We start from the raw sequence: 26,050 nt of genomic DNA on the forward strand, positions 1-26,050 counted from the left end.
AAGCAGTTATGTTTATTAACTGCTAGAGCGTCAAAAGATACCGACTGCAGCTTTAATGTACAGTACCATTCAAATCTTTAGGGTCAGTTTGATTTTTCTAAAGATGATATTACTTTTAATCAGCCAAGGATGATCCATTATAATTGTGCATATCTGTAAAGTATTTCAAATAAATGATGCTCTTTCTTTTCTTTTTTATATAATAATGCTGAAGGAAAGAGTTTTAACATAAGTGTCACCTGAGCATCAAATCAGCATATTGCAGTGACTTCTGAACAATTATGTGAAACTGAAGACGTTACATTTTACATTACATCTTAAAAAACATTAATGCAACATAATGTATTTCAATGTATTCTTTTTTGTATTTTTTTTATAATAATAATACAACCTTGGAGAGCATTATACACTTCTTTCAAAAAAAAACAAACAAACAACAACAACAAAAAACACTTTGAACTATAGTGTATGTACGCAAAAAGTAAAAAAAAAAAAAAAGTATACTGATCAACAGCAGCAAGTGATTCAATATTCAAATATTTTCTAGAAAAACTGTTAAGCACTGGAAAGCCTGCATTTATTTGAAAGCAGCTACTGTAAAAATTAGTTTTTAGGTTAGTAGTGTCACTACGATTTTACACTTTTAGTTCTAACACAACTTCAGGTACCAACAAGAAACCAAAGGGACCTTCAAGGTGCCACTCTGAAGAACATTTAGCTGAAACTGCTGTAACTATCTTAAAACATTGAACCGAGGACATCTATTATAGGGCTAAAAGATCTCTAGGGCTAAAGTATTCAGGGTCAAATACTGAAGCAGGGTTGAGAGGGCAGATGTCTTTGGAAGCAGTGTTAGGCTGAGAGGCAGGAGTGGAAAATGAATGTTGCTCTACTGTTAAATACATTGCACTCCTGACTGGTTAGTAAGAGAGGGTTAAAATCATCTGGGACAGAGTCATCCGTCAGAGCTAAGGACCAGGATTTCTCCGACGCCAGAGACAGAGCCTCCATCTCGGCTAGAGGAATCTAAAGAAGAAGAGACGAGCCAAGAGTGAGACGGGCAGACAGCACATGCATAGTTAGAAGACACGCACAGGCTATCACACAGATTAATGCAAGTAAATTAATACAGCTAAATGTGATGAAGCCAGTTCATTTTTAACAGTTCAGTGTGTAGAAACCAGAGTTTTGTTCCATTCAAATTTGGATTGAGAAAGTATTTTAAATTCCAGTTCAATCCCTAAAATGATGTAGCAAAGAGGATGGAGAATTGCAATTCAAATCTCAATGTAATGCGAGTTCAAATTCAAAGAAATTCATTTAACTGCAATTTTTAGGAAAGAACGGTTTGTCAAGACAAACTTTTAGCGCTGGCTTGACAAAGCTTTGTTTAAAAGTTTTGCAGGTTTATAGACTAGATAAACAGACACAGACAGATAAATATTCAATCTAGGTTGAATCTCTTTGAAATCAAATACTATAATTCTTCCTATTTATATTCCAATTTAACTTCCAATTCAAATTAACTCTCATGAACTCATGAAAACAAATTGAAAAGAGAACCAATTGTTCAATTCAGAAATCATGGAAACAGCCTCCAGTGTCAGCTGACGGGATGCATATAACCTTCATTCAGTAGCCATGATGGATATCCTGAAGTTTAACAGTCCTCAGACATTAAAGTCAGATCAAAAACAAAAGGTCAAACTCAGTTACCATCAAAGAGAAATAATGTGCAGTTTCTTTCACAAATCCTCAAACATCAGCAGGCAAAATCCTGCATGCTGCATTGTCGAATTGAGTTTGAGCTGGAACAACTTTTTGCAAAGTCGTCAAAATAAGAGCACAAGCTATTTCCATAAAGACGTTACAGATTCTCCAATTACATAAAAAAAGAGAAGCTTTTAGAAGACTCACTGCAATGCTAATGCAATTTAATGAAATATTTCAATGTGAAACAGACCAAAGGAGATTTCCTTGCATAATTCAACAGCAGTCCAGCTCTTTATCGATCCACACATTACCTCTTTGACTCCAGCCTGACGAGTCCATCACTTTTTTTCGGGTATTAATGATCTTTGGAACGAGGCACAAAGTTCACACAATTTTGCAAAACTTTGTCACTCTTATGGGATCCGGAAATAAGTATTCTTCAACAAATGGATTTAACTGGAGCAGAACCAAGTCCTTGCCTTCTAAAGAGTGCTGGAAATCCCAGAGTGCACAGGTGGTTTTGTAACTGACACAAAGAAGCTTCAGTGCTATTATGTAAGTTTAAGTGGTCCAGAGAGAGAAAAGGAGGGAGAGAAGAAGGGAAAGAGACAGGCAGAGGAGTGTAGTACAAGGCAAAGCTGGGTAAACGGGGATGCCATTGACCTGTTTCTCAGTGAAGTGCTTGCTGGGAAGTGGGGGCAGAGCGTAGTAGTGGCAGATGGAGCCAGATAGGTTGTCCATGAGGCTGAGCTCTCCTTCCAATGAGCCCTGGATCACCAGGGAAACTGAATCAAACATAGGCCTCCGCTAAAAGCCCCAGCATGTGACAGACAGGATGAATGAGGAAGAGAGAGAAAGAGAACAGACAGAGACAGAGGCAGAGGAGATGACCAGGGGTGACGTGAATGAGATTACACAGAGAAAAAACAGAGGAGAAATGAAGGAAGGAGAGAAGTTTGTAGACTATAACATAAGCAGCCAGAAAAGAGATTTACTGAAGGATAAACATGCTACTCAGACAGTTCGCCAAAAAATTTTAAGATGTCATCATTGAGTCACTCATCTGTCTCCCATGGAACACAAAAGTTGAATTTTTTTACCATGGACTTCTGTTCCTCAGAATAAAGAGATACAGGTTTGCAACAACATGACTGTGATTAAGTGATGACAGAGAACAGATAATTTTAAACCAGTTTAGCTAAGATGCATTTCTTAGTTAAATCAGTAGTACAATGCATTATGTGCTAATCAGATGTAGTACTGGGCTCTGAACTTACAAATATGCATCGCTCTCAGGTAAAACGTTTTGATGCTACCACTGACATCCACAAGGGGGAACTAGAGCTCTATGAACATTTGTCCTGATGACGAGCAAAACATCCACACTTCAGAAGAGAGCTGAAGGGATAATGTCATTGTTAACTTAAAAAAAAATAGTTGGTGTTCTGGAAATAGCCAGCCTACATACAAAAGAGGTCTGTATCACTACTTTCTCATGGCATCAGTCTGACCTCCGACCACTAAATTTATGAGGAGCAAACAACAGTCACATCTCCATATGACAATAACAGAAACTAATGGACTCCCCCACTTTAAAAATAACAATCCCGTGATTTAAAACATGCCTTTTTAGTAAACCTAAATTGCATGTTAGTAATGATCTGAAAGCCCTGTCAAATACTCAGTCTGCATCGAGTTATTTTTTTTTAACTAATAAACAGTTAACTGTTAGTTGGATACACTGGTGATAACCAATGTGGGAAAAGAAATGCTGCATATTATCAAGAAAAAATTAAGATATTCATATCATATATCATCAAAATTAAGATATTCATATCAAATAGCATGTTTTTAAAAGAATGTTCAGTTACAAGTTCAAGGGTTCAGCCAAAAAAACGTGAAGTTTGACATAATTTAATCACCCTCATGTCAATAAGATATTCTGAATAATATTGGTTGCAACAACTATTGTTGGGAATATTTTACTGTTAACTACTTGCTTAATTGTGCATTTTACAGTAAATCCATACTGGCTGTTTATTATTTCCTTATTCTGCATGACCATATTTTAGATCCCTTAACCCTACCCCAATAACTAACTACTATGACAGCTACCTTACTTAAGATCAATAAGCAGCAAATAAGACATTCCTTGAGAAGGATAATCTTAGTTAATAGTGAAGTTTTTCTTTTTTTACACAGAAGGACAAGTCATACAGGTGTAAAAACAACATAAAAGATGAGTAAATAATGACATTTTGAAATTAAATTTAAATTTTTTGATTCACTATCCTTTTGAGGTGTTGTCACAAAAAATAACTTTCCTTAAAGAAAAACCATGTTTACAATATGCACTTGAACAGACTTCAATGGGGCACTGCGTTCCACTGAAATACATTTTTAAGCACACAATGTTATGGATAGGACTACAAGGCTTAAACAATATACATGTTTACATGACTAGAGGAACAAAATTGTTTACCATCTTCTTCTATGCAGAGTTCCTCTCATGACCATATAAAGCCAGTAAACCCTGAAATTTTCTGATGATACGTGGAATAATACCAAAAAGGGACTTTCATGACTTTCATGATTCTTACGGTTCATCATTATAACCTTCACAAATAAACATCATTTTTATGAATTTTGAAACCTACATACAATCGCCAGAAGTACAAAAAAAAAAAAAGAAGTAAAAAAAGAAAAAAAAGAAACAAATTATGTAAGCTATAAACAAACTACATCATGGTCACACCATCACTGATCTTCTGACAACTCAGTCACTCTTTATTTAGTAATAATAATAATAATAAAAAGTTTATGTAAGAATAGTTTGCAAAAGTGTGATTATAAACAAAGCTGTGAAATCCTGAGTGATCAGTTTACTTTATCAGTGTGATGACGTTTGTTCCACATTTAGCCACTTGTTAGCAACTACCTTTTCCAAGTCTACAAGGGGGTATTACAGATGTATTTTATGTGATAGAATACAACATGGCAATGTGTTGAGCCTGGACACCACTGAAGGAACACACCCCTGACCTCACATCCACTCACCTCTAATGGCAGATGAGGAGGATCAGGATCTGTCTTTATGTGATCTTCAGAGTCCCTGCGTATGTCTGCAGGTGGGCTGTCTGTGGGGTAGAGAGGTCCTGACATGTCTCGAGAGTCTCTTGAGATCCATGGTGACCCTCCTGGTCCACCTATGTCACCGTGTCCGAGAGGTTGCATGTGTCCCCGGTGTATTCCTCCATCTCCTCCCACAGCCTCCAACAGCTCCATCTCAGCTTCTAGCTCAGCCTCCTCCTTAGCCTCTTTGTTGCTTTCCTCCAGGTGCTTCATGAGCACAGCAATCACCACATTGACCAGCACAAACTGGGCCGTCAGTACAAAGGACACAAAGTAAATGGGGGACACCACCGTGTTGTAGCAGATGCCCGTGTCTTGGGAGCAGTCTCTGAGCGTGTCCTGCAACGTGGATGCACAGAGAGTAAAAAATGATAGGTGAACAGGTTGCTAACGACCGTAGTCAGAACAACAGCAATGCATTTAAAATTAAACCTTGTGCAACATTGAAATTCACCATGAATTTCACTGTCCCACCTTCATAATGCCATTCCAGTTGTCCCCGGTGGATACACGGAACAGCAGGAGGAAAGCCATGCCAAAATTCTTGAATGTGGCATAACGGCCAAGACCTTCACAGGGGTGCCGCTCATCACATACTGGGACAGAAACAAAATGTCATAGTCTGAGGTACATGTTCTGGGCATGTGCTAATCTACATATTTCCAGTCCTGTGAAAAAGTGAAATTTTTATTTACCCCACACACTTTCAGATATAAAGCAACACAATTTTATACAGCAACACAATTTTAGGTTCTCCAGAGAACCTTACAGTGATCGGTTCTTAAAACAACCATAGTTTTCTTTGGGCAAATAAAATTTGAATAATTTTATGGAACATTTATTGACTATAAAGAAACGTTTACACAATGAAAAAAGGTTCAATGGATGTTAAAGCCACAGATGACTATATATATATATATATATATATATATATATATATATATATATATATATATATATATATATATATATATATGGGATGCACGATAATATCGGCACAATATCGGTATCGGCCGATAAAAGCTTAAAATGACCATTATCGGTATCGGCCGATATGAATATTTCTGCCGATGAGCCAAACCGATATTCTCCAAGTGAAATAATTGACCTGTTTTTCAGATGTGAATGTCTGTCTACATTTGTAAAATAATAAATTTATGGTAGAATCAGTACAGAAGAGATACATGGATTTCTCTTCAGTAAAATTAAAGTTTAAATATATCAGTATATATTTGTATATATATCGATATCGGTATCGGCATCAGCCAAAATTATTTTGAAAATATCGGGATATCGAATATCGGCCAAAATCCAATATCGTGCATCCCTAATATATATATATATATATATATATATATATATATATATATATATATATATATATATATATATATATATATATATATATATATATTTATTTATTTATTTAGATTGACGTGAGCATATAGATGTAAACAGATTGCAAGCACTCTGAAACTTTCTCCATTTGTGGATTATATTACATACTGTCCTACAAAAAAAAAAAATTACATTTAACATTGAAAATGGCTTTAAATCTTTTTTTCCAAACTCTTAAAATCACAACAACATTCATTATGTATGCAGCTCCTTTGATCTTGGAATGATGGTACCATGAACTTCAATGTATATACAAACTGCAATTTTCTAAATCAACATAAGCAAAAAATATTGGAAGTCTGAGCCAGTTTATTAAGGTTATTCTATTTAAGATGAGACCCGATACTCAAGAAGAAATATGTACAAAATGTACATTCAAAGTGTCAAATTATATTAACTGTATTACCATATATTTATTGACAAAATAGCATTTGAATGTCCAAATATGTTGGAAGTGCGGCCGTCTCACAACATATGTATAAAGACCAACATATAAATCTTTCTAAAATAATCTCACTAATCGATACAGATCCTTATTTGAGAAGAAACAAAAAAAAAAGTTTGTCTTGCAGACAGTCAATCTCAGTTCAGCCAGCAGACCATATATTGAACTTGGACAGCATTGTAAAGCTGGATATGAATTATGAAGTCTCTATGTTTATCTCGAGTCGGCTGATTGGAAATGGAAATGACATCAACCCTGGTATTGTGCTGAGCTGCAATGAATCACGGCAGGCTGTATTCAGTAAACCAGTGCCAAATGTCCTGCCACGTATTTTAGAGAAAATCTCCTGCAGGTACCATATTTATGGTTTGCCCTTACAGACAAGGATGGAAAACTTTCTGAAATATGTCAAAGTGATGTCACAGCAATTTAAAACAAATAAACAGTAATAAATCAAACAATTTAAAACATAATTATAAAGCATCAGAGGATTTGAGGGTTACGACATCAGTGGACTAATCAACGTCATAAAGGGAATAAATAAATGAATGAAATTTGTTTTTAGGACCCCTTAATAAATAGATTGTTGGATCCCATAACATATAATATATAAGTGTTGCATCTATGTCTAGCCTATAATAGTGTATAAAGTAGTATATACATTTTTTTTTTACAATACTCATATTGAAAAAACTGGTGGAAAATAATTGAAAGATTTTTATTTGGGACACTCAAAGTTATTTTGGCTTCTTAACTCTGGGTTTAGTTAAAGTTAACTTAATATTTTCAATATAGCATATTTCCATTTTTTAGTTTTTGGACTCCAAGCAGTAGTGTCACGCTCTCCCTAGGGAATGTAAGTTATTTACATTTCAGTGTAAATAAAACCTAGATGGGAAGATCCTGAGGACTGCATAGCTGCGTGTGTGTGAGTGTGTGTAAGAAGGAGTGTTTGCGTCTGAGTGAATTAGACCATGAGAAAAAATGGTCCTTATTTATGTGTGTTTGTTGTGCTTACTCAGGTCACCAAACAGCTCTACTCCCAGAGCAGCGAAGATGAAGAAGAGCAACATGAAGAGGAGACCCAGATTCCCCACCTGTAGAGAGAAAGAGAGAGAGAGAGAAAGCCAGGAGAGTTTGTCATGGAGCGCAAAGGAAACTGACAGGGTAGACCTAGAAATACCACCTGTGATGAGCCAATAAGAGAGAGTCGTGAAGTGAGAAGATGACAGCTGTGTTCCACCTGATTAGAGCTTGCCGGGTTTGTAAACTTAAAACTCAAACTATGCTGAAGCTGTGGCTTAATGTAGAAATAGTAAGGCATGTGCTCCAGACTTGTTCATAGAGAACAAATCTGGTATCTTGTTTTCCAATTCCCTCTTTCTTCTCTTTCTCCCTCTTTTCATGTCACGATCATGTCATATTATATTGGATACATTATAATAATTGAATTTCAAAAATGGGTTATCACATTATCTTAAACATAGGTGTGAATTTTAAATAATTTCACTACACTGATTTGAATGAATGTTGCCATGTTTGCCACATCACTTTAAGAGGTTTGTTTAATTATAATTAATAAAATGTTTTTAGTTTATTTAATTTATTTATTTTAATAATTAATAATTATATTAATAAATATGTAATTTTTCATGTCTTGGGAATACTGTTTTATATCATTTAACATAATTCAGTGATGTTTTTTGTTATAAATTGGTTTTGCCTGACTTACAAAATATTACATTGTGTTATATAAAATTATAGAAATCAGTATGACATTATCAAAATGTTTTAAGATACACATTAAATTATATCAAATTAATTTAAATTATTTATTTATTTATTTTAAGTGTAGTAAATTAAAAATGTAAATTAAAATTAAATTAAATTAAAAATTAAACTTTTACCTATCATGTGTTCCCGGGGATTCAAACCCCCAACCTTGCGCTTCATAACGCAGTGCTCTACCAATTGAGCTACAGGAACACTAGCAGTACACCCTGATCTAGAAACCAAGTAATATTCACATGCTACTGCATAACAGAAAGAACCCACCTACACCCGGCTGGATTAGGAGAAGAATCATGCAAAACAATCATGCAGAGTGATCACAGACGACTGGATCAGACATGATTTTGAGGAAAACGGAAAGGAATTAAAAAGAATCAGATTAGATGTGCTGACAAATCCGATTGCGCTGACATTTCTTTTTGCAAGTCTGGCTATTTTCCCACCCTAATCTCTCTTAAGTGCACTCTTCACTGGCTGGATTCACAGTGATTCAAGACGCGGCGAGCAAGCTGACACAATCTGGCAGGATATCTCAGAACACAGTTACGGATCACCTCTCACAAATTGTGGGAGAGTAGATCAATAGCCCAGAACCAAAAAAGCAACTTTAATACAAAAGATCAAACTGTTTGAAAGTCAAAGCGCCAGTGTGAAATTACTTTAGGAGGTGATGCTGAGATCAGGTGACGGCTGAACACGATCTAATCCAATTAGTGACAATTAGTTAAAGTAGAATTACATGTCTGACTATCTAAGTGCATATCTGAGGAGTGCTAAAGGAGAGACTGGAATTAATAGTGAGTCCTGCGGAGCGGCATATTTCCAAATCAAAAACTCTGCAGGTGGCGGTGGAGCCTGATGCTATCAAAGAATGTGCATCTCTGGCTTCTGTAATATCTGCTATTCTCCAAGCAGCCTATCAGAGCTGATCTGCACTGTTGTGGCTTCTTCGTGGCAGACTGACTATGTAAATGAGGCCTTTAGAGAGCAGAGGGGCCCCAGAAGAACGGTGAACGGGGCCCGGGATACACTCTTTCACCGCGCTGGATACACTGAATGAGTGGAGAGCAGAACTATGTGAAGGAGACAGAAAAAAGTTTGGTGTGGTACCTGAGGCAGGGCCTGGATCACAGTGTCTAGCAGAGCCCGCATTCCCACAGCCATTTTGAGCAGCTTCAGCACTGAAAGAAGAGAGAGACCACTTACTGTATATACTGTACTCATATAGCCTACATGAAAAGACCATTTCAAATACACTTTTTGTTTACAAGTGCACTTACTGTGAAAAAAAAAAACAGTTGTGGATTTATTTGAGGCAGAAATCTTGTGTAACATTATACATGTTACTTTTTATCAATTTAATTTGCTTAAAGTCCAAAAAAATAAAATAAAATAAATGCTGACCCCAGTTAATTAAATGTATTACAAATAGGAGTAAAACTAAATTTCACTTATTAAAATTGACAAAGTGGCCTTTGGGAACAATAAAATACTAAAACCTCAAACTGTGTCTCAACCTTTTAATAGAAAAGACAGCAAACAATACACACACAGTGGAGTTTCTTTAAATGTGGCCAGTGGAAACTAATTCTCATGTAATTTTCACAGTGGTCAGATCACAGAGCATGTTATTATTGGGGTCGTGCACTACACACACGGAGCTTTAATGATGTTGATGACAAGGCCATTCAGCCGCGCAAGAGATGCTGCTGTGGAGGTTTGGTTAATTGCAATCATAGCTATAAGTGGATGATGCCTGTGAATTTCATTACAGGAATGTCTGAATGAGTCCAGGAAGAAATAGGCTGTGTATGCGTACACACACACACAGAACACAAGACATTTGAGCAGGTGTGTTTGCTTGGCCATCTCTGTTGAGGGAATAATCAATAAAGACTCACCCAGCAGCTCTTTCATTAGAGGAAGAATAATCGTTCCAAGTAGACAAGCACCCTAGCTTCCCACACTGTGTGTGTTGTGAGCGTATAAGCTTGTGAGTGTGTGTGTAAGAAATAAGTAGAGTGGCTGTGTGAACTGAATTTCTCATTACAGCCATCTGGACTATTCTACACAGACTACGGCTTCTGCTGAGCAGTCTGTGAAACAACAGAGATCCCAAGGGTGACATACACAACCGGGTCTGATCTACTGAGGCTAAAAGGCAGAGAGCTGAGGAGTGTAAACTTTTGCAGGAAGGAAAATGGACAATGGTGGTACGGAAGATAAGAGGGCAGAGAATACAAACCACGAGCGATCCGCAGCACCCTCATGATGCGAATGATGGTGGGGTTGATGGGAAGGGAAGCATTGACCTCGATTTCTTCCAGTGTTATGCCCATGATAGACAACAGAACAATGGCAAGATCCAACTGGTTCCACCTGCGTGAAGACACTCATTTCATTAGTTTTAAATAGCAATTATGTATAAATTATGAATAGTAAATAAAAGAGAGCAATGCTGCCTTCAAGTCATGTCAGAATGATCATATTTATAAGATGTGCTCACATGAATTTTATATTAACTTGGGATAAAAAAAAATACTGGATTAAATTAAATTAATGACATAAAATTATTCAATTGTTATTTAAGAAAACTTCTTACAATTTACTGTATTTTAATAATATTTATTTAATCTATATTAAATGACATTTAATTAATAAATTAAGTTTTATGAAAAAAATTGTTTTACATTGATGTGACAATTTATTTTGTATACTGTTGATGAACACATTTAGCTGGTTTATGCAACATAACATTATCCATAATTCTCCACTGTCAAGTGCATCCTTTCTTTGTTGGAACTACTTTCTTTGCCACATAAGAAGGAAATTTCAGTGTCTTTTTTTTATTTTTTTTTAAGAGAATGACTTCCCAATGTGCTAATTTTTTTTATCACTTCAATATCACAGTAGGATTTCCTCAATCTTACAATTTAAAACGACTTGAAGGTGGAAAATCCTTAAAATTACACCAGGAAAGGTGTGCAACACGATTTCAAAAATGGAAAGCGATGAGAATTTAAAACTTCATTTTGTGCAAACAACCCTTATTGGACCCTGGATGTTACTTCTCTTTTCCAGCAGACTTCTCAGCATTTTCATTGTCTAAATATGGCTTCAAACTTTGCGGCTAACTTTAAATAACTCCCTCTGAGGGTCAAATATAACACTGTCATGGGTGAGCCTGTTTTAGGACACCTACATTTTCTGGGGCCTGCAGCCACGAGAGGTGTTTCATTAGATGTGGGGAAATTTAAGTCAAATGATTAACACAAAGTGTTTCGACATTTTTCCCACCAGTTTTGCTCACTAAAGGGGCTCAGTGATCAAAGCGTACTCCCAATCCTCCATCCCTGCAGACTTGGAGAGTGTTGCATGAAAGAGCTGATCAAAGTAACAGAAAGCCATTTCCAATGTTGTAAATCAATAAAACTCTCAAACCTTCACCTCCTGAACAGCATGTTCTGAAATGTCTAACATTAGTTTGAACTCATGGGAGGGTCTATGTTGAGAGATCTGTTTTAAAATCATATCAATTATGTTGTGCCAAAGTTCTCATTAGTATGCAAATAGCTGCTTTACATTTCTACATGGATTATGGATCTGGGAATACATTGACATCATATGCTATTTATTACGGTACTGAAAGAAAAAGCTGATTACATGAGAACTTCTAATGGCCTATCAACTTCAGTAAATGACCTAATCCCCATATTGACTGGTAATTCAAAACGAATTAAAAGTTTAATGGATCATTCAGACTCTATACAGAAAATATGTGTGGCCTATAAATATGCTATGCGTATTAAAATGTATTAATTTGTTAATAATTTAAGAGGAATAAATGCCTTTTAGGATGCTTTCTCATTGTTTAAGCCCCAGGCAGTCTGAATTTGGATACTCAAGAGGGGTTTCTTTTACCAAAACCACAAGTGATATAAATTCGGTTCTGGCTTTTCACCACAGACGCCAGTGCATTCAGCCCTCGGTGTGTTTCTGACAGTCTGAGGCAAACCAAGGAATCTCAAAGCTGTGATATCATTTCAAAGGATGTGGCTTCAGGAATACTAACAAACCCTATTGCGTTTACAAAAAAAAAAAAAAAAAAAATTGGGATGCACTGATAGGGATGTTGGACCTCCATGGAAATGGATTTCCTTTAAATTTGATTTGGTTTGGATCAACTACCTCAAATATAACTTTTGAGATTTTCAAATCTACTACCTGTCCTTGAAGAAGCGGCGAAATCCAAATGCAACAAGCTTGAAGACGGATTCTAGGACAAATATGATTGTAAAAATGTAGTTACAGATCTTCAAAGCCTCATCCAGAACCTGTTAAAACCGGAAAGAGAAGATGCAATAGTGAAAGTACAGAAGCAACAAATCTTAAAACAAGAATGTACCCTCTCTTTCAAAAAAAATGTATTAACACATTAATTAACAACAGGTCAAATGATGGCTGAATGAGTGATTCCATTATCAATAAGCAGAAAAGATGAGGAGTTATCAAAGGTGGCCAGATTAGCCCAAAAGAGGCACCAATAATGAACTGGCATCTTCAGGGTCTGATAGTCACTGGACATTTCCAGGAGTCTGGCCTCTCCCCGGTCCACCACACAGTAATTAATGTCAGGCTAAGTGTGACGATGCACCAGAAAATCAATTGATTCTGTTCACGGAATGAGTGTGTAAGTGGTCAAAGCCTAACAATCCCCTTTGCTCCACTTCCTCAATGATTCTGCTGGACAGCGGGGCTCTAATTAAAACAGACTTCTATTTATAGCCACCGGTGAGGTTTCAGACCTTCATTAATGATGGGTGAAAACCCTGGGAAGCGTCGCTACAGAGTTGTCTAATAGGAATAGTAAACACCAGTTTTGATTTAAGGATAGATACCTACCAACCAAAAAAAGAAAAAAAAAAAAAAAAAAGAAAAAAGAAAAATAATAATAAAAAAAAAAAAAAATATATATATATATATATATATATAACATTAAAATTATACAGAATATTATAAAACATTTTAAAATCCAATGTAATGTCTAGTTTTATCAATTAAATAATTAAAACTTCTTTAAAACACAAATACATAAATTCTAATACAATAAAAAATACACCAAAACAAATTAATAAATAATTTCAAAAAGGTTTTCTGTTTTTCTAACTTCCTACCTTTTGAAAGAACCACAAAACCGTCCATTTTAATTTATAGTGGTCTTTTACCCTCAAAACTGACCTTTATCATAAACTAATGAATAAAAAGCACTTTACAAGAACACATCACACCACCCAAATGATTAACAGAAATCCAATCCAAACTCCCAGAGCATATCTTCTAACTCGTGTTATTGTTTTAGTCGTCTATTTGAATATTCATGAATTAGTCTCTGTAGTGTTATGAGGAAGGAAAAGACAGATGAGGGAATATGCATCCATTTCACTGCATACACTACAGTGTGGTTTATTTTGGTAAGGCATTGCTCTCATTTGGCTTTTTTAGACACAGGCAACGGTACAAAATGTCCTGAAGCAGCACAATGAAAGGGCAAATAAGTATAATAATATAAAGATAAAGATTATATACTTACTGCTATGATATAATCAAAATGCGGTACAACAAAAAGACATAAACATCAGCTGCCTAATCAGCAAATATTATGCAGAGCCATAAAATGAGATAGCAGTGAGTTGAACTTAGAGTAACATTGTTTGCAGTTACATAACCGGCGAGTTCATTTCCTTAATGGAATATCAACAAGCGCACTCACTCTCACTACTGGCAAGAAGTACCTTAGGTTGATGGTAGTGCTCCATGGACATGGTGATAACATTGAGCCCGATGACAATTGTGATGAACAGGTCCAGATAGTGGCTGGTGCATATCTTGTGGATGAGAAGCCGTGTAGGTGAGTAATCGGAGTAATAGGGTTTACTCTGGGCTTCTGAAGAACCATGGGAACAGGGAGGAATCATGAAATAACAAGACTAAAACAAACATTGTTTTGTACACACTCATGCTCACACTGAGAAAAGAGGAGGGAAAGAAGCAGTGGGAAAGAGAAGAAAAGAGGTACAGTGGATCATTCTATATGTGTACAAGTTTATCCAGAAATGAAAATTGACTTACTCATCCTCATAATGTTTCAAACCTGTTTGACATTATTTCTTCTGTGGAATACAAAGAAGAGATTCAAAAGGCTGTGCTGGCCGCTTTTTGTGCGTGAATTACAAATGACAAAGTTTTTAGTTTCTAAAAATGGTGTAAATGCATCATAAACGTGTCTTAAAATGGTCCACATGACTTGCGTCACATTTAAAGTTTTAGAAGTGTGAGGAAATAAAGCGAATCGGTGTTAATCACTGCAGCTGAATCAAGTCCTGAGAACCTGATCAGTTAAATTTGCAAAACAATTATTCATCTTATGAATTGGATCATTCATAGTATTTATTTAATCTGAACGTTTCAGGGAGTAATAACAAATTCAGCTAGATTAACAATAAGCCAACATTATTCACTGCAACTGTATCATCAAGTCAGTGAGTTGAACTTGAAAACTGGATCAGTCAAATCTGTGAAAGACTCATTCAATTTAGTTTTATGATACGGATCATTTATTGACCCAAAATGATGATTCAAAAGCATGTCTTATTTACAAATCTAAATCTTTCAGTGAGTAACAACATACTTGCATCCTGTTTCTCACACAAAGCTACTATATGACTTGTAATATAGTTCCAAAATTTGTATGAACCGCTTTTGTGATACTTTGGTAGTGGTGCTTTTGATGAGTTTGAAACAGCCTTCAAAATGTCTCTTTGAATAGCGCAGAAGAAAGTCATAGTGTGTTTGAGCTAAATGAGGCTGAGTAAGTGACAATTTTCATTTTTGTGTGAACTTTTCCTTTAACCGTGATTATGTTTCTGTGGTCTGTCCCAAATATCAGATCAAAGGCAGAGGAGCCCAGAAAGAGGGGCCTGGATGCCTGAGATCTGCTCACTCACAGACACCTCAACAAAAACAAATTGTCCTACTGTCATGGATTTTCTAATGAGATTCCCTGAGACATAAAAGGAACTCCATTCCGTTTGGATGGAATTGTGCATATGCTAGTTCTTTTGATCCATTTCTATTCTTTGTGGTTTCTCTCTCTTGTTTGCAGAGGATGGAGAGGACAGGAGGGGTGGCAGAGCAGCGGGGGGCCGGGGGGCTTATCATCTCAGCACACAGACAGGGCTGTGAGCGGCAGCTGTGTTCCCTGTGGTCCTGTCAGCCCATTAGGCAGGCTTTTTCTGGCACCAGCCACTGGACCAAAGGAACAGGTGTTGCATTCAACCTTTTCTTTTTTTATATATATAATGGTGCCACATCAGCAGTATTTGTTCTACACAGACTTGGTGTCTTTGCATTGGTGATGACTAGGTCACCGGTGTTATTTTAATTATATTTATATTCTACAATAGCATTTGTGTATACATTTATGTGAACTAAGTTGTGATTATTATCTTTATGAGTGAGACTTCATTCATTCATTCATTCAACTCAAGAGGGCTGATTTCTTCAAGTATAAAACAATTATGTTGAAGCAAAATACTAGAATAATACCCTAGTACTTCCAAATTAAAAATAGTTGGAGTAGTGCGCTAATATGCTAATATGTTTGTGAGTGGGAGTCATTGAATCACTGATAATTTTTTTGAAATATGGTTTTGAATGTAATTTACTTGATATTCACTTCTTGTTTATTTAATGTATAAATCCATATCATATTTTTATGATACATTTTCTACAAGTGATACTTTTTAAATATGCATATGACGTATATGGGGTCACTAGTGTGAGTTCTCAGGATGAGATACCAGTGAAACCGGTTCTGGGGTTAATTACCGAAGGAATCTTCTAGCCCATCTGGCTTTAATACTGCTAATAGAAGCCATGCTCCTGGTGTTTTTAAATGTGCTGACACAACATTACCTTTGCTTCATAATGTACAATTTATGAATCCTAAACGTCCAGACTTGGCTAAACTTTGCAATGTTGGTTGCTATTTATTTATTTACCTTAGTTATTGTTATTTTTTTTATGACTCCTAGGATCTAGCAAAATCTGAGATGAGGTCAGTGTTCTGCTCTTTAACCCATGTGTTATAAATTAATTTATTTGGGCTGCAGACAAGAGTTTCTAGGGGGCAGCAACCAAAACCGTTCACTGGGACTGAAACTTGCTGTGTTGACTGCCCCAGTTTCAGAGGTGCTCAATTACGGGGGACGGTTGGGATGGGAACAGGTGTATGTTCACAGCCTGGTTTTACAGTAGACAGGTCAGCTCCCACAGGACATCCCCACTCATCTGCTTCCCTCCTACCCTCTGTATTGAGACGCTCTCCCTTTATACACTTTCATTCAAAAAAGCTCTTAATGCTGGTGGGACAAAACTCAGTTTTGATTGGCTCACATTGCTGATTCCAATCATGCTAAGCACAATAATAATACTAAGAAATCAGTGAAAGAGGGAAAGCGGTCTCCATAACCGGATGTTTGTATCCACTGAGTACTGCACTGAGTTTAATGAAAGAGCTTCATATCAGATGGCCTTTTGTGCCCCAACTAAAAAAATAAATAAAAAAAAGTTGTAGAAAGTGAAGGTTTTGGCATCCAATTTATGGAAAATGGATTGAACTTTTGTTTCCTATTGGCAGCGGTGCCTCTCTGATGTCATGCCATTGCAATGAGTCCAGCTAACGTCCACATCAGCCAAATCAGCTTAAACAGAATTTAAAGTGAGGGAAAATGGATCAAAACTATTTTTAACCTACGCGAGAAGAATGAAATAGCGGTGGAGAATGTGGGTCTTGGACCTCTCCATCTCCGTCTCTCTATTTTTGTGGCACAAGCTAATGATACCATGACTATGATTTAATGAGACATTCTTTGCTTAGATGGCAATTTTAGCCCATTCCAATTCCATCTATGAATATATTTGAGAACAACGGCCAGATTATTGGGTGAAGCAATTTAAGGGTTTTGGGCTGAATGATACCACATTTGAATATAGCCACAAAACGCTGGTCGCCCACCAGTCTTGGACAGGCTAACTGTAAAACTCAATGCAATACCCATCAGTCCCAAAAAGAAGGGTGCAACAACAAATCTCTTGGCCTTCTGGTCCCACTGAGACTTCATGCTGGTCTTGATGCTTTTGACTTGATTCTGGTTTTGCCGCAGCTCACGTGCACTTGGAGGAAAAAGGCTCTTAAAAGAAACTTTAAAACGAGGAACTCTGGACCCCATAAAATCAAATAAAAAATCAAATAGATCCATCAGAAAAAACATGTAAGATGCTGAAATATATAAATATAAGATAAACATGAAACCCTAGTTACAGCATTTATTTTTGGGTAAATGTCTAACTCAACTACCATCTTTTAGGAGGTCCAAAGTCCTTTCAGGAAACATTTTAACGGTGCATAAGAGAGAAGAGAAAAGATGTAGAAGGTATCGATCCAAGAAATTAACCACATAGCAGCTAGTACCTCAGAAGCTAAGTCAGTTGGGAAATACAGACAAACTATGATCCATTATCTACATAATTTGTACTACAAACACCCTAAAATATAGCAAAATGGTTCATGATTTTGAGGGCCTGAAGGTGCTCATTAATGATGTTCTAAAGGCTAACGTAGCCTTATAAAGTGATACTTGCAACTGCACCACTGAGCAATGTGTTCGGGGAAAGATCTATCCATTATTCAAACTTCATGGGTCAAGTGGGGTGAAAGTCATGAGCACTGGGGAATTGTGGGCAGTGGGAGGACTAGACTGTTATTTAAAGGAAGAGCCAGAGAAAAAATCTAAAGCCTGCATGGCAAAATGTCAGACAAAAATAGAAAGGGGAAAAAGCAGAGATGATAAAAACAGCCATCTGAAAGCAAAGGCAGCAAATTGCAGCTTCATTTGTTTTACGCTGTACGGTTTTTAATTGAGGCTGGTTTTACCTCCCTGAAGTGCATGGTCAATGAGTTGCTCCTAAAGTAATGAGTCGATGTCTGCTGGACATACTGCTGATGCATCCCAATGCAAAAATTAGTTTGGCAGAGGCCCTGCACTTGTTCACTTTTTATTTGGCACAAAATGCCAGCACCCACCGAATCAAAAACAACAGGAAATGACAGACTAAATGCCTGCTTAAAAAGGGCAAAACGGTAAAAAATAACAAGGAAGAGTAGAAATTGAAGGCAAGCAACATTTTTTAAAGAAATCTTCAATAATGGGAGGCCATGATAAAGAAAACACACATACACTAACACTGACAAACATATACTGTAGGATAGATTAGGGTGAGAAACACACAGACACACATAATATATCATGCTGGCAGACAAACCACACTTTCTTTCTGAGTCTGACTTGAGCAAAATGGGCCGTTTGAGATGGAGGCTGAATGGCAGAGGCTGGTGGATGGGCAACGGTGATGAAGTGCAGAGAGCCGCAAGAGTGATGTCATTCTATATTACTCAACATGAGAGGTTAGTTAGATTGCCTGACATATCTGACAATTCTAAAACAATGAATGTGTCACATCCGAGGTCATATGTTTGGTACGCGACAGTAAGTCAACCCTTGTTTATAACAGCAAAAGGAAAAATAATCCAATCCTTTCTCATCATAGAACATCCAAATACAAACACCGTTAGTCCAGAGAGAGAGACAGAGAGAGTAACTACATTAAAAGAAAAAAAACGTATCACTCTCAGCTTATGCTTTTAGAGCAATTCTGGAACTTGTTGCAACACTATGCTACTCTCTATACTTGGGATGAATGTTTATGATGTTGCCATTGGGAAGAAACTAGCAAGTGACACAAAGCAGTGCAGCTTTTCCACTAACATTTTGTGACAAACACTGTTTTTATGTCACATTGTTTTGCATACACCACTTTACAGCCCAGCACAATACTTAAATGCACTTTTCTATAATTGCACTGCAAAGTCTGATTAATTTAAGTGTAGAGATTTGTACAGTAAAGGAACTGGATTAAAAATAAAGCTGTTATTATAAATGTTCATTTAATGTTTAACACTGTATTTTCATAAAAAGCGATGCTTTAAAGCTGCAATAGGTAACTTTTGTAAAAATATATTTTTTACATATTTGTTAAACCTGTCATTATGTCCTGACAGTAGAATATGAGACAGATAATCTGTGAAAAAAATCAAGCTCCTCTGGCTCCTCCCAGTGGTCCTATTGCCATTTGCAGAAAGTCATCCGCTCCCGGTACAAATCAACCAATCAGAGCTGCGGTCCGTAACTTTGTTTGTGTTCAAAATGTAGAAAAATGTATATAATAAGCGAGTACACCATGAATCCATTTTCCAAACCGTGTTTTTAGCTTGTCCTGAATCACTAGGGTGCACCTATAATAAGTGTTTATATTCAGACTATTTTAGATTGCTTCGGGGATACCGCGGCGGAGTAACCCAGTAACTTTGTGATTCTTCATAGACATAAACAGAGAGTAGTTCCGACTACAATGTTCTTCCGCAAGACACAAGCAGTTCTGTTTATTAACCGCTAGAGCTTTAAGCGATACTAACGCACTGACAGACAAGACAGAGCATGTTAATTCTAGTATGAAACAAAGTCTCAGCTTTCAAATTGTGTACTTTTTTTTTTAAGAAATTCAAACAATAAATACCATTTGTGGCTCTTTAATATGTCATGACAGATCACTGTAGCACCTCAGTTCAAGCGACATGTGAATCGATTGTCTTTTCATATTTACTTAAGCTTTACTAAAATGTAACCACAATAAACATGACTGAACATCAGATCGTATTGTATTTCAAACACAGAAAGATGTCAATACACACAAAGTTTAAGTGCACTGAAGTTAATCTACTCTCCCGTCTGATTTTTTGTTGGACAAGATGGCTGATTTGCCGTTATGATTGGTCAGATCACCTGTCAATCAATCTCTTTGCGAACAGTCAATTGCATGGATTCCTATGAAAATGACTGGTTTTCACCCACAAAAATTTGCAGAACAATAATTAAATGTGTCTACAACTACTGATTCTACTAAAACTAGTATAATTTACAAGACAAATCACATAAATATCATATAATCACCCCATCGATATATAATTTTTTTTAAACACTGATCACTTGTACTGCTCAAGTGTTAATACTTCAGCAGAAAAGCTCACATGGCTTGCTTAACCACCCAGACAGCGTTACATCTCTCTCTCGGCTGGCATTTTTCAAGCCTCCACTTCCAAACAAACCAGCTGTATCAGTACACAACTCTGAGAGGTTACAAAAAGATCATGTAGCACCAAGAGGTTACAACAACTCTCTCGCAGAAGAGAATTTTAACTCCGTTCTCCATCTATTAAGTTAATAATCCTACTCCCTACTGAATGAACCATGAAGACCCATAAAGAGATTAGGTGCACTTCCTGCCAAAAGGCATGAGTCTGCTGAAATGTAGGACACTGTGTGTGCATTTTAAATCAGAATCAAACTCTAAGTTGGATGTTTCCTTACACGAGGTAGCAGAATATTTCAATTCAGATGTTTTTATTTATATACAGTACAGTTTTGGAATGTAACATGGGCTTTATAAAACCCACCCATGCATTTCCTAATCACAAACTGCATAAAGCATGTGTTATGTTCAACTATGACTCTGTTAGAAAGTCAAGAGAGCTTATACACTAACTATCTAGAGGTAAAGGATCACATCTTGACATATATCAGAGCAAAGGTAACTCTTTCAGCTGAAAACGTTATGCCATCTGTTCAATTTGAGGGGCTGTTGCTTGCTCAAGTTACATAAAGAAGAGTCATTTTCACTTGCAGTAGGAAGAAAGGAAATGGTGTTTGGAGCTGCCAGGTTACATAAGCAACCGTGTTGCCTTCTGCTGCCAAGAGTGGAGGTTACACGACACTTAGTAATTTCATTTTCTCCCTCTGTCACTCGCCATCTCATGGCTACCCCAGTAACAGTCGAGAGACTATATACTTGCCTGCTAGAGATTAAAAGAAAGATTGGTGGGTTGTCACCAGTTCTAAATGGATGCATAAAGACAAATTAAATCTTGACATTATATTCTTTGTTAAGGCGTATTTCCAATCAGGGGCAAGTTTTTCAAGGTAACTATAGATTATGTGCATGGAATCCAATGAATATGCCTGCAGAATGGCAGAATTATAACATCCATCATTTATGAGGTTCTACACATTCCAGTTCATAAATTACATGTTTTAACTAATTTGACTGCGCTTCAAACTATGAATAAGAATGTAGTAATTTTTTCTTTAATACATTTTTTTCATGTTCTAAAAAAATAACAGACCCCCCCCCCAAAAAAAAAGGTGAAGAAAATAAATAAATAATAATAATAATAATAAATAAATAAAATCCCACCATATAGTCATATGATATGCAGATATGTATTCATTTCGTTTTGAGTTAAGCAGCAAAAATAAACAAAATAAATAATACTAATATTTTAAAAGATTATTTCTTATTTCAAGAAATTATTATCCTTGAAATCCTATGGTGTTTTTCCTAGCCAATCTTTTCCTTTGGCTTACTCACTGGGGGGTTGTCTAGCACTGTTTTTCTTTTCCTTTTATCTTATTTGTTTTTCTATTTTCTGTAAAGCTTCTTTGGAACAATATGCATTGTACAAAGCACTATGCAAATAAACTGAATTAAATATTTAAAAGGGTAAGCAGAATCCATACTTCAGCATTTAGTGATCATCCCAGTCACACTGGAAAAGGTAATTTAACTTTAAATGATTCATTATTTTAATTTTGTTTTTATTAAATTATTCTGTACTTTGACAATGTAACATACTTTGTAGTATATGAGACGGTCTCAAGCCTCCCGGTTTTCATCCAAAATATCTTAAACTGTGTTTCGAAGAGGAACAAAGCTTTTACGGGTTAGGAACGACATGGGGGTAAGCCATTAATGACAACATTTTCATTTTGGGGAGGAGAATTCCTTTAACACAGTGTGTCTGGGCAAACTGCTGGCAGGACACTTCTGATGAAGTACCTCAGAGAAGGGCTAATAAATGGCGACTCGGGGAGGATACAGGTAGAGGAGAGGCAGATGGTTTCAGCCCTACTATAGCGTGATATGATTAACTAGCTCTTTGATCCCACACGCGAGCACACAGCAGCGACAGCAGTCCAACAGGAGGGGAACAGAAGCTAATCGAGAGAGACAGACTGGCGGGGGGTAACACCCCCACCTCTCCTAAACACAAACCCAAAACTGAATGAGGCTCACTGTAACTGAATCGTCAACTAATTAACACTTTGTCTTATAATTGGAAGGAAAATGGAGCCTGACATTTTTTAATCCCAAGTGTTATGTCATAACTCAATCATAGTGTGAACAATGTTGACAGAGCAAACTGTGAACCGTGTTTAAAAACTGGAAAAAAAGTGTGATCACCCAGACACTCACGACAGCATGCTAATCAACAGTTATAGCTACTAGGCTAATCTGTAGAACCCTCATGTTAGAATATATAAGCATATACAGCTTTATAAAAAATATACCAAACACATATGAAGTGCATTAAATATGTTTTTTTTTTTTCTTTTCACTTATTATTCCTGGATGCTATACTGACTCCTCCTGTTGTGGATGCATAACTTTGTTTATTAGCGTAAAAGACATGTTCATGTCTAAAATACTAAATTTTTATACATTACTATGGGCAAATGTATAATAATTATTACATCAGTAGTTTTATATGGAGTCTTCAAAAACACTGGTGACAAAAAAAATAAAAAATAATCAGTGGCGGTTTCCCCATTAGTGTGATTGGGCGACGCACCACCAATGCACGAAAGGGAGGGATTTCTTTTCTTTTACATTCAACCACAGTGGTACACTAGCTTTCACTATTCTACACTGTTTGTTCTGCCTCTAAATAGTCCAATCAGCGTCGAATCACATTTTGTGTAGTACCGCCCGTTTTTTGGGGATTTCTGTCAAAATGAGAATAACACCCGAGTGCTCTCATAGACTTCCATACAAAGATAATTTTTTTCTAACTGCAGACTGCAATGCAATCTCAATGAGTTCTGGGAGGGCTAGCCCTGAACGTGCTTTAATAATCGTGCATAACCTTAACTTGAGCAACAACTGGTGGGAACAGTGACATCCAATAATATTTAAAAACTAATTCGAATTTTTACAACAAGAAAAAAATTAAAACTACTTTAATATCTTTATCAAATGTGAAAAAAAGAGAGAGAGACGGGGACAGCTATGCCTTTGCCAACTCAAATTCAGTTGTCAGCTGAACTGATCGACATCACGGCGAACGTTACCTCAGCGCAGATTAATTATATCGTGTCATTGGAAGAAATACCATTCATTCGTTGTAGCGATAAATTGGCAATTAAAGAATTAGGACCACCAAGACCAAATTTAAACATCAAACAAGTATCTACAAAGGGCGGGATTTGTATAAACGAGGATTTTCAAGGACTTGGTATGAGCGGAGAAAAAGCCTAGCATGCTTTATTCAGCTCATTTATTGCTGCATTTTGTTCCATCCTGAGAGCGTGAGGGACATCACATGACCAACTACAGGCATCACCGAAATGCATCATCTCTCAGAGAGGGTGAAAAAATACAGAGCAAAAGAAGCATAAAGTAGGGAAAAATTTAAGATAAGCTAGTAATTTAAGTAAGCGGTGTCATGTAAGTGAGTAATGTGATATAAGTGAGCAGTGTAATACAAATGAGCAGTGTAATATAACGGAGTTGTGTAAACAGTAATTTATGTGACTTCAATTTCAGATCAATAAGAAATGATTGAAGTAAAACTTTTTGTTTTTTTGGAAAACCACATCCTGTCGTCAGTCTTCATTTGCTGCTAAATTGTTAACACGCATACAGAAACATACTGTAAGGAGAGCAAAAAATGTATCCCTAATGTCAGTTTATTTGTAATTAATACTATAGTAGTTCAGTTCCCTTTACATTAACTAGTCGTTAATTTCTCAATTGAATGGGTGACCTATCCTCATTAATCATGCAAACATTTGCCCCCCCAGAGAATTAGCCGCCACTGATAATAATAAAAAAGTAAAGAGTTTTAAAATGCATAATTGAGAAAGAGGAACGATTGATGTTTTGCAAGAACATTAGGGGAATGGGAGCGAAGAGAGACAAAAGAAAGACGAGCAGAGAAGAGAAAGAAAAGGGGTTCATGAGGGAGCTCTTGTTTAAAGAGGCAGAACACAGACAGAAAGGAAGAGATAAGAGACTTTCAGCTACACTGAGAACAACACGGGTAAACATGTTCTATGCACAAAAATATTCCGCTTTTTGCATTATATAACTACCCTTTTTCTTTTTTTCTTGGGAAAAAGAACTGCTATAGGCTTTTTTTCTTCTCTTTTTTTTTTTTTTTTTTTTTTTTTTTTTTTTGTACAGCATATCAAACTTTGGGAGGTGAGAGGACCGGGAAATAAATAAATAAAAAATAAAACTAAATTCCATTTCATTCAGGTTTCATATGTCTAATACTAGAGCTGCAACAATATTACTGATCATCATGATAAACTTTAATATTGTTTTTGATCAAGTACGATCAAAGTTTTGAATGTTCTTGTACAAGTTACTGATATACTGTTATAATGTGAGTACTTCTGTTATGCAAAACAGCAAGTCCAATCAGTGAAGTGTTCATGTGTCACTATTACAGTTACATTTTCATGAAAATAAATCAAATTTAGATTTAAAATAGTCTGTAATTGAAACATGAAATGCTACAAAAGTGTATAAAGGAGAAGAGTAGGCTTAATGTATTAAAACACATTAAAAAACTAATAAATAACTATATTATAAACTTTACATTTTAACCAGCTGTACTCAAATTACTGCATCAAATAAAATCAGGTAAAGCAGCCCATTATAGCAACATTTTCTTAAGTCAAAGTGGAACAAGTGTGCCATACAAACATTTTACTCACGTAAGTCACAAATGAATATTACGTCACGTCATGCAGCCTTTGAACAACAGCAATGTGTGCTGTGGTGTTGTGTTTAGCATGTCAGTAACTTTGAAAACAGTGTTATGGGGCAACATCACAAAACAAAGTGAATCACTACGTCACAACACCAAACCGATGAGAAAACTCTGAAGCAGACAGCTCAATAAAAGCTAAAGACATCAACAGTGATACTCTTCCCTTCGAACAGTCAGCCACAGTGCGTCACATTGGGGGCAACATCGAGAGATCGGACCTGTGATACCACCAGAGCATTTACAGCAGGCTGATGTGAGTTTATTAAGAGCTAGAACCATATTAAAAATAACGTTTGCAATTTTTCTCTCTCTATCCATCCCCTGTGTGAGCTTGAGGCTGGGCTGGCTGGAGCTGGTGATGAGGTGTGGAAAAACCGTACATACACACGTCCACAGACAATTCTTGTGTAGTCAGATCAGATCTGATGAGGTGAGAACATGGCGCTGATGGTGCCTTCCCACTCGGTGTCCCACTCCCACCCTTGTCCCAAAACCACCAC

The 26,050-nt window shown here is 36.5% G+C and overlaps 1 protein-coding gene across 7 annotated transcripts in view; it reads right to left on the reverse strand.

Annotated features, from left to right (window-relative positions):
- The window catches only part of cacna1g (calcium channel, voltage-dependent, T type, alpha 1G subunit), a 211,777-nt gene that overhangs the window by 11,036 nt on the left and 174,691 nt on the right, over positions 1 to 26,050 (reverse strand). For all 7 annotated transcript variants that reach the window (XM_026276274.1, XM_026276275.1, XM_026276272.1 and 4 more), the window contains 9 exons: positions 14,272 to 14,423; positions 12,704 to 12,813; positions 10,725 to 10,858; positions 9,590 to 9,660; positions 7,707 to 7,785; positions 5,320 to 5,441; positions 4,771 to 5,184; positions 2,377 to 2,520; positions 904 to 1,026 (listed from right to left, as the gene is read on the reverse strand). In XM_026276274.1, the coding sequence (XP_026132059.1) occupies positions 904 to 1,026; positions 2,377 to 2,520; positions 4,771 to 5,184; positions 5,320 to 5,441; positions 7,707 to 7,785; positions 9,590 to 9,660; positions 10,725 to 10,858; positions 12,704 to 12,813; positions 14,272 to 14,423 (1,349 nt within the window). The remainder of the gene's footprint in view (positions 1 to 903; positions 1,027 to 2,376; positions 2,521 to 4,770; positions 5,185 to 5,319; positions 5,442 to 7,706; positions 7,786 to 9,589; positions 9,661 to 10,724; positions 10,859 to 12,703; positions 12,814 to 14,271; positions 14,424 to 26,050) is intronic.

This window comes from Carassius auratus, chromosome 12, assembly GCF_003368295.1.
Source record: "Carassius auratus strain Wakin chromosome 12, ASM336829v1, whole genome shotgun sequence".
NCBI classification, from domain to species: domain Eukaryota; kingdom Metazoa; phylum Chordata; class Actinopteri; order Cypriniformes; family Cyprinidae; genus Carassius; species Carassius auratus.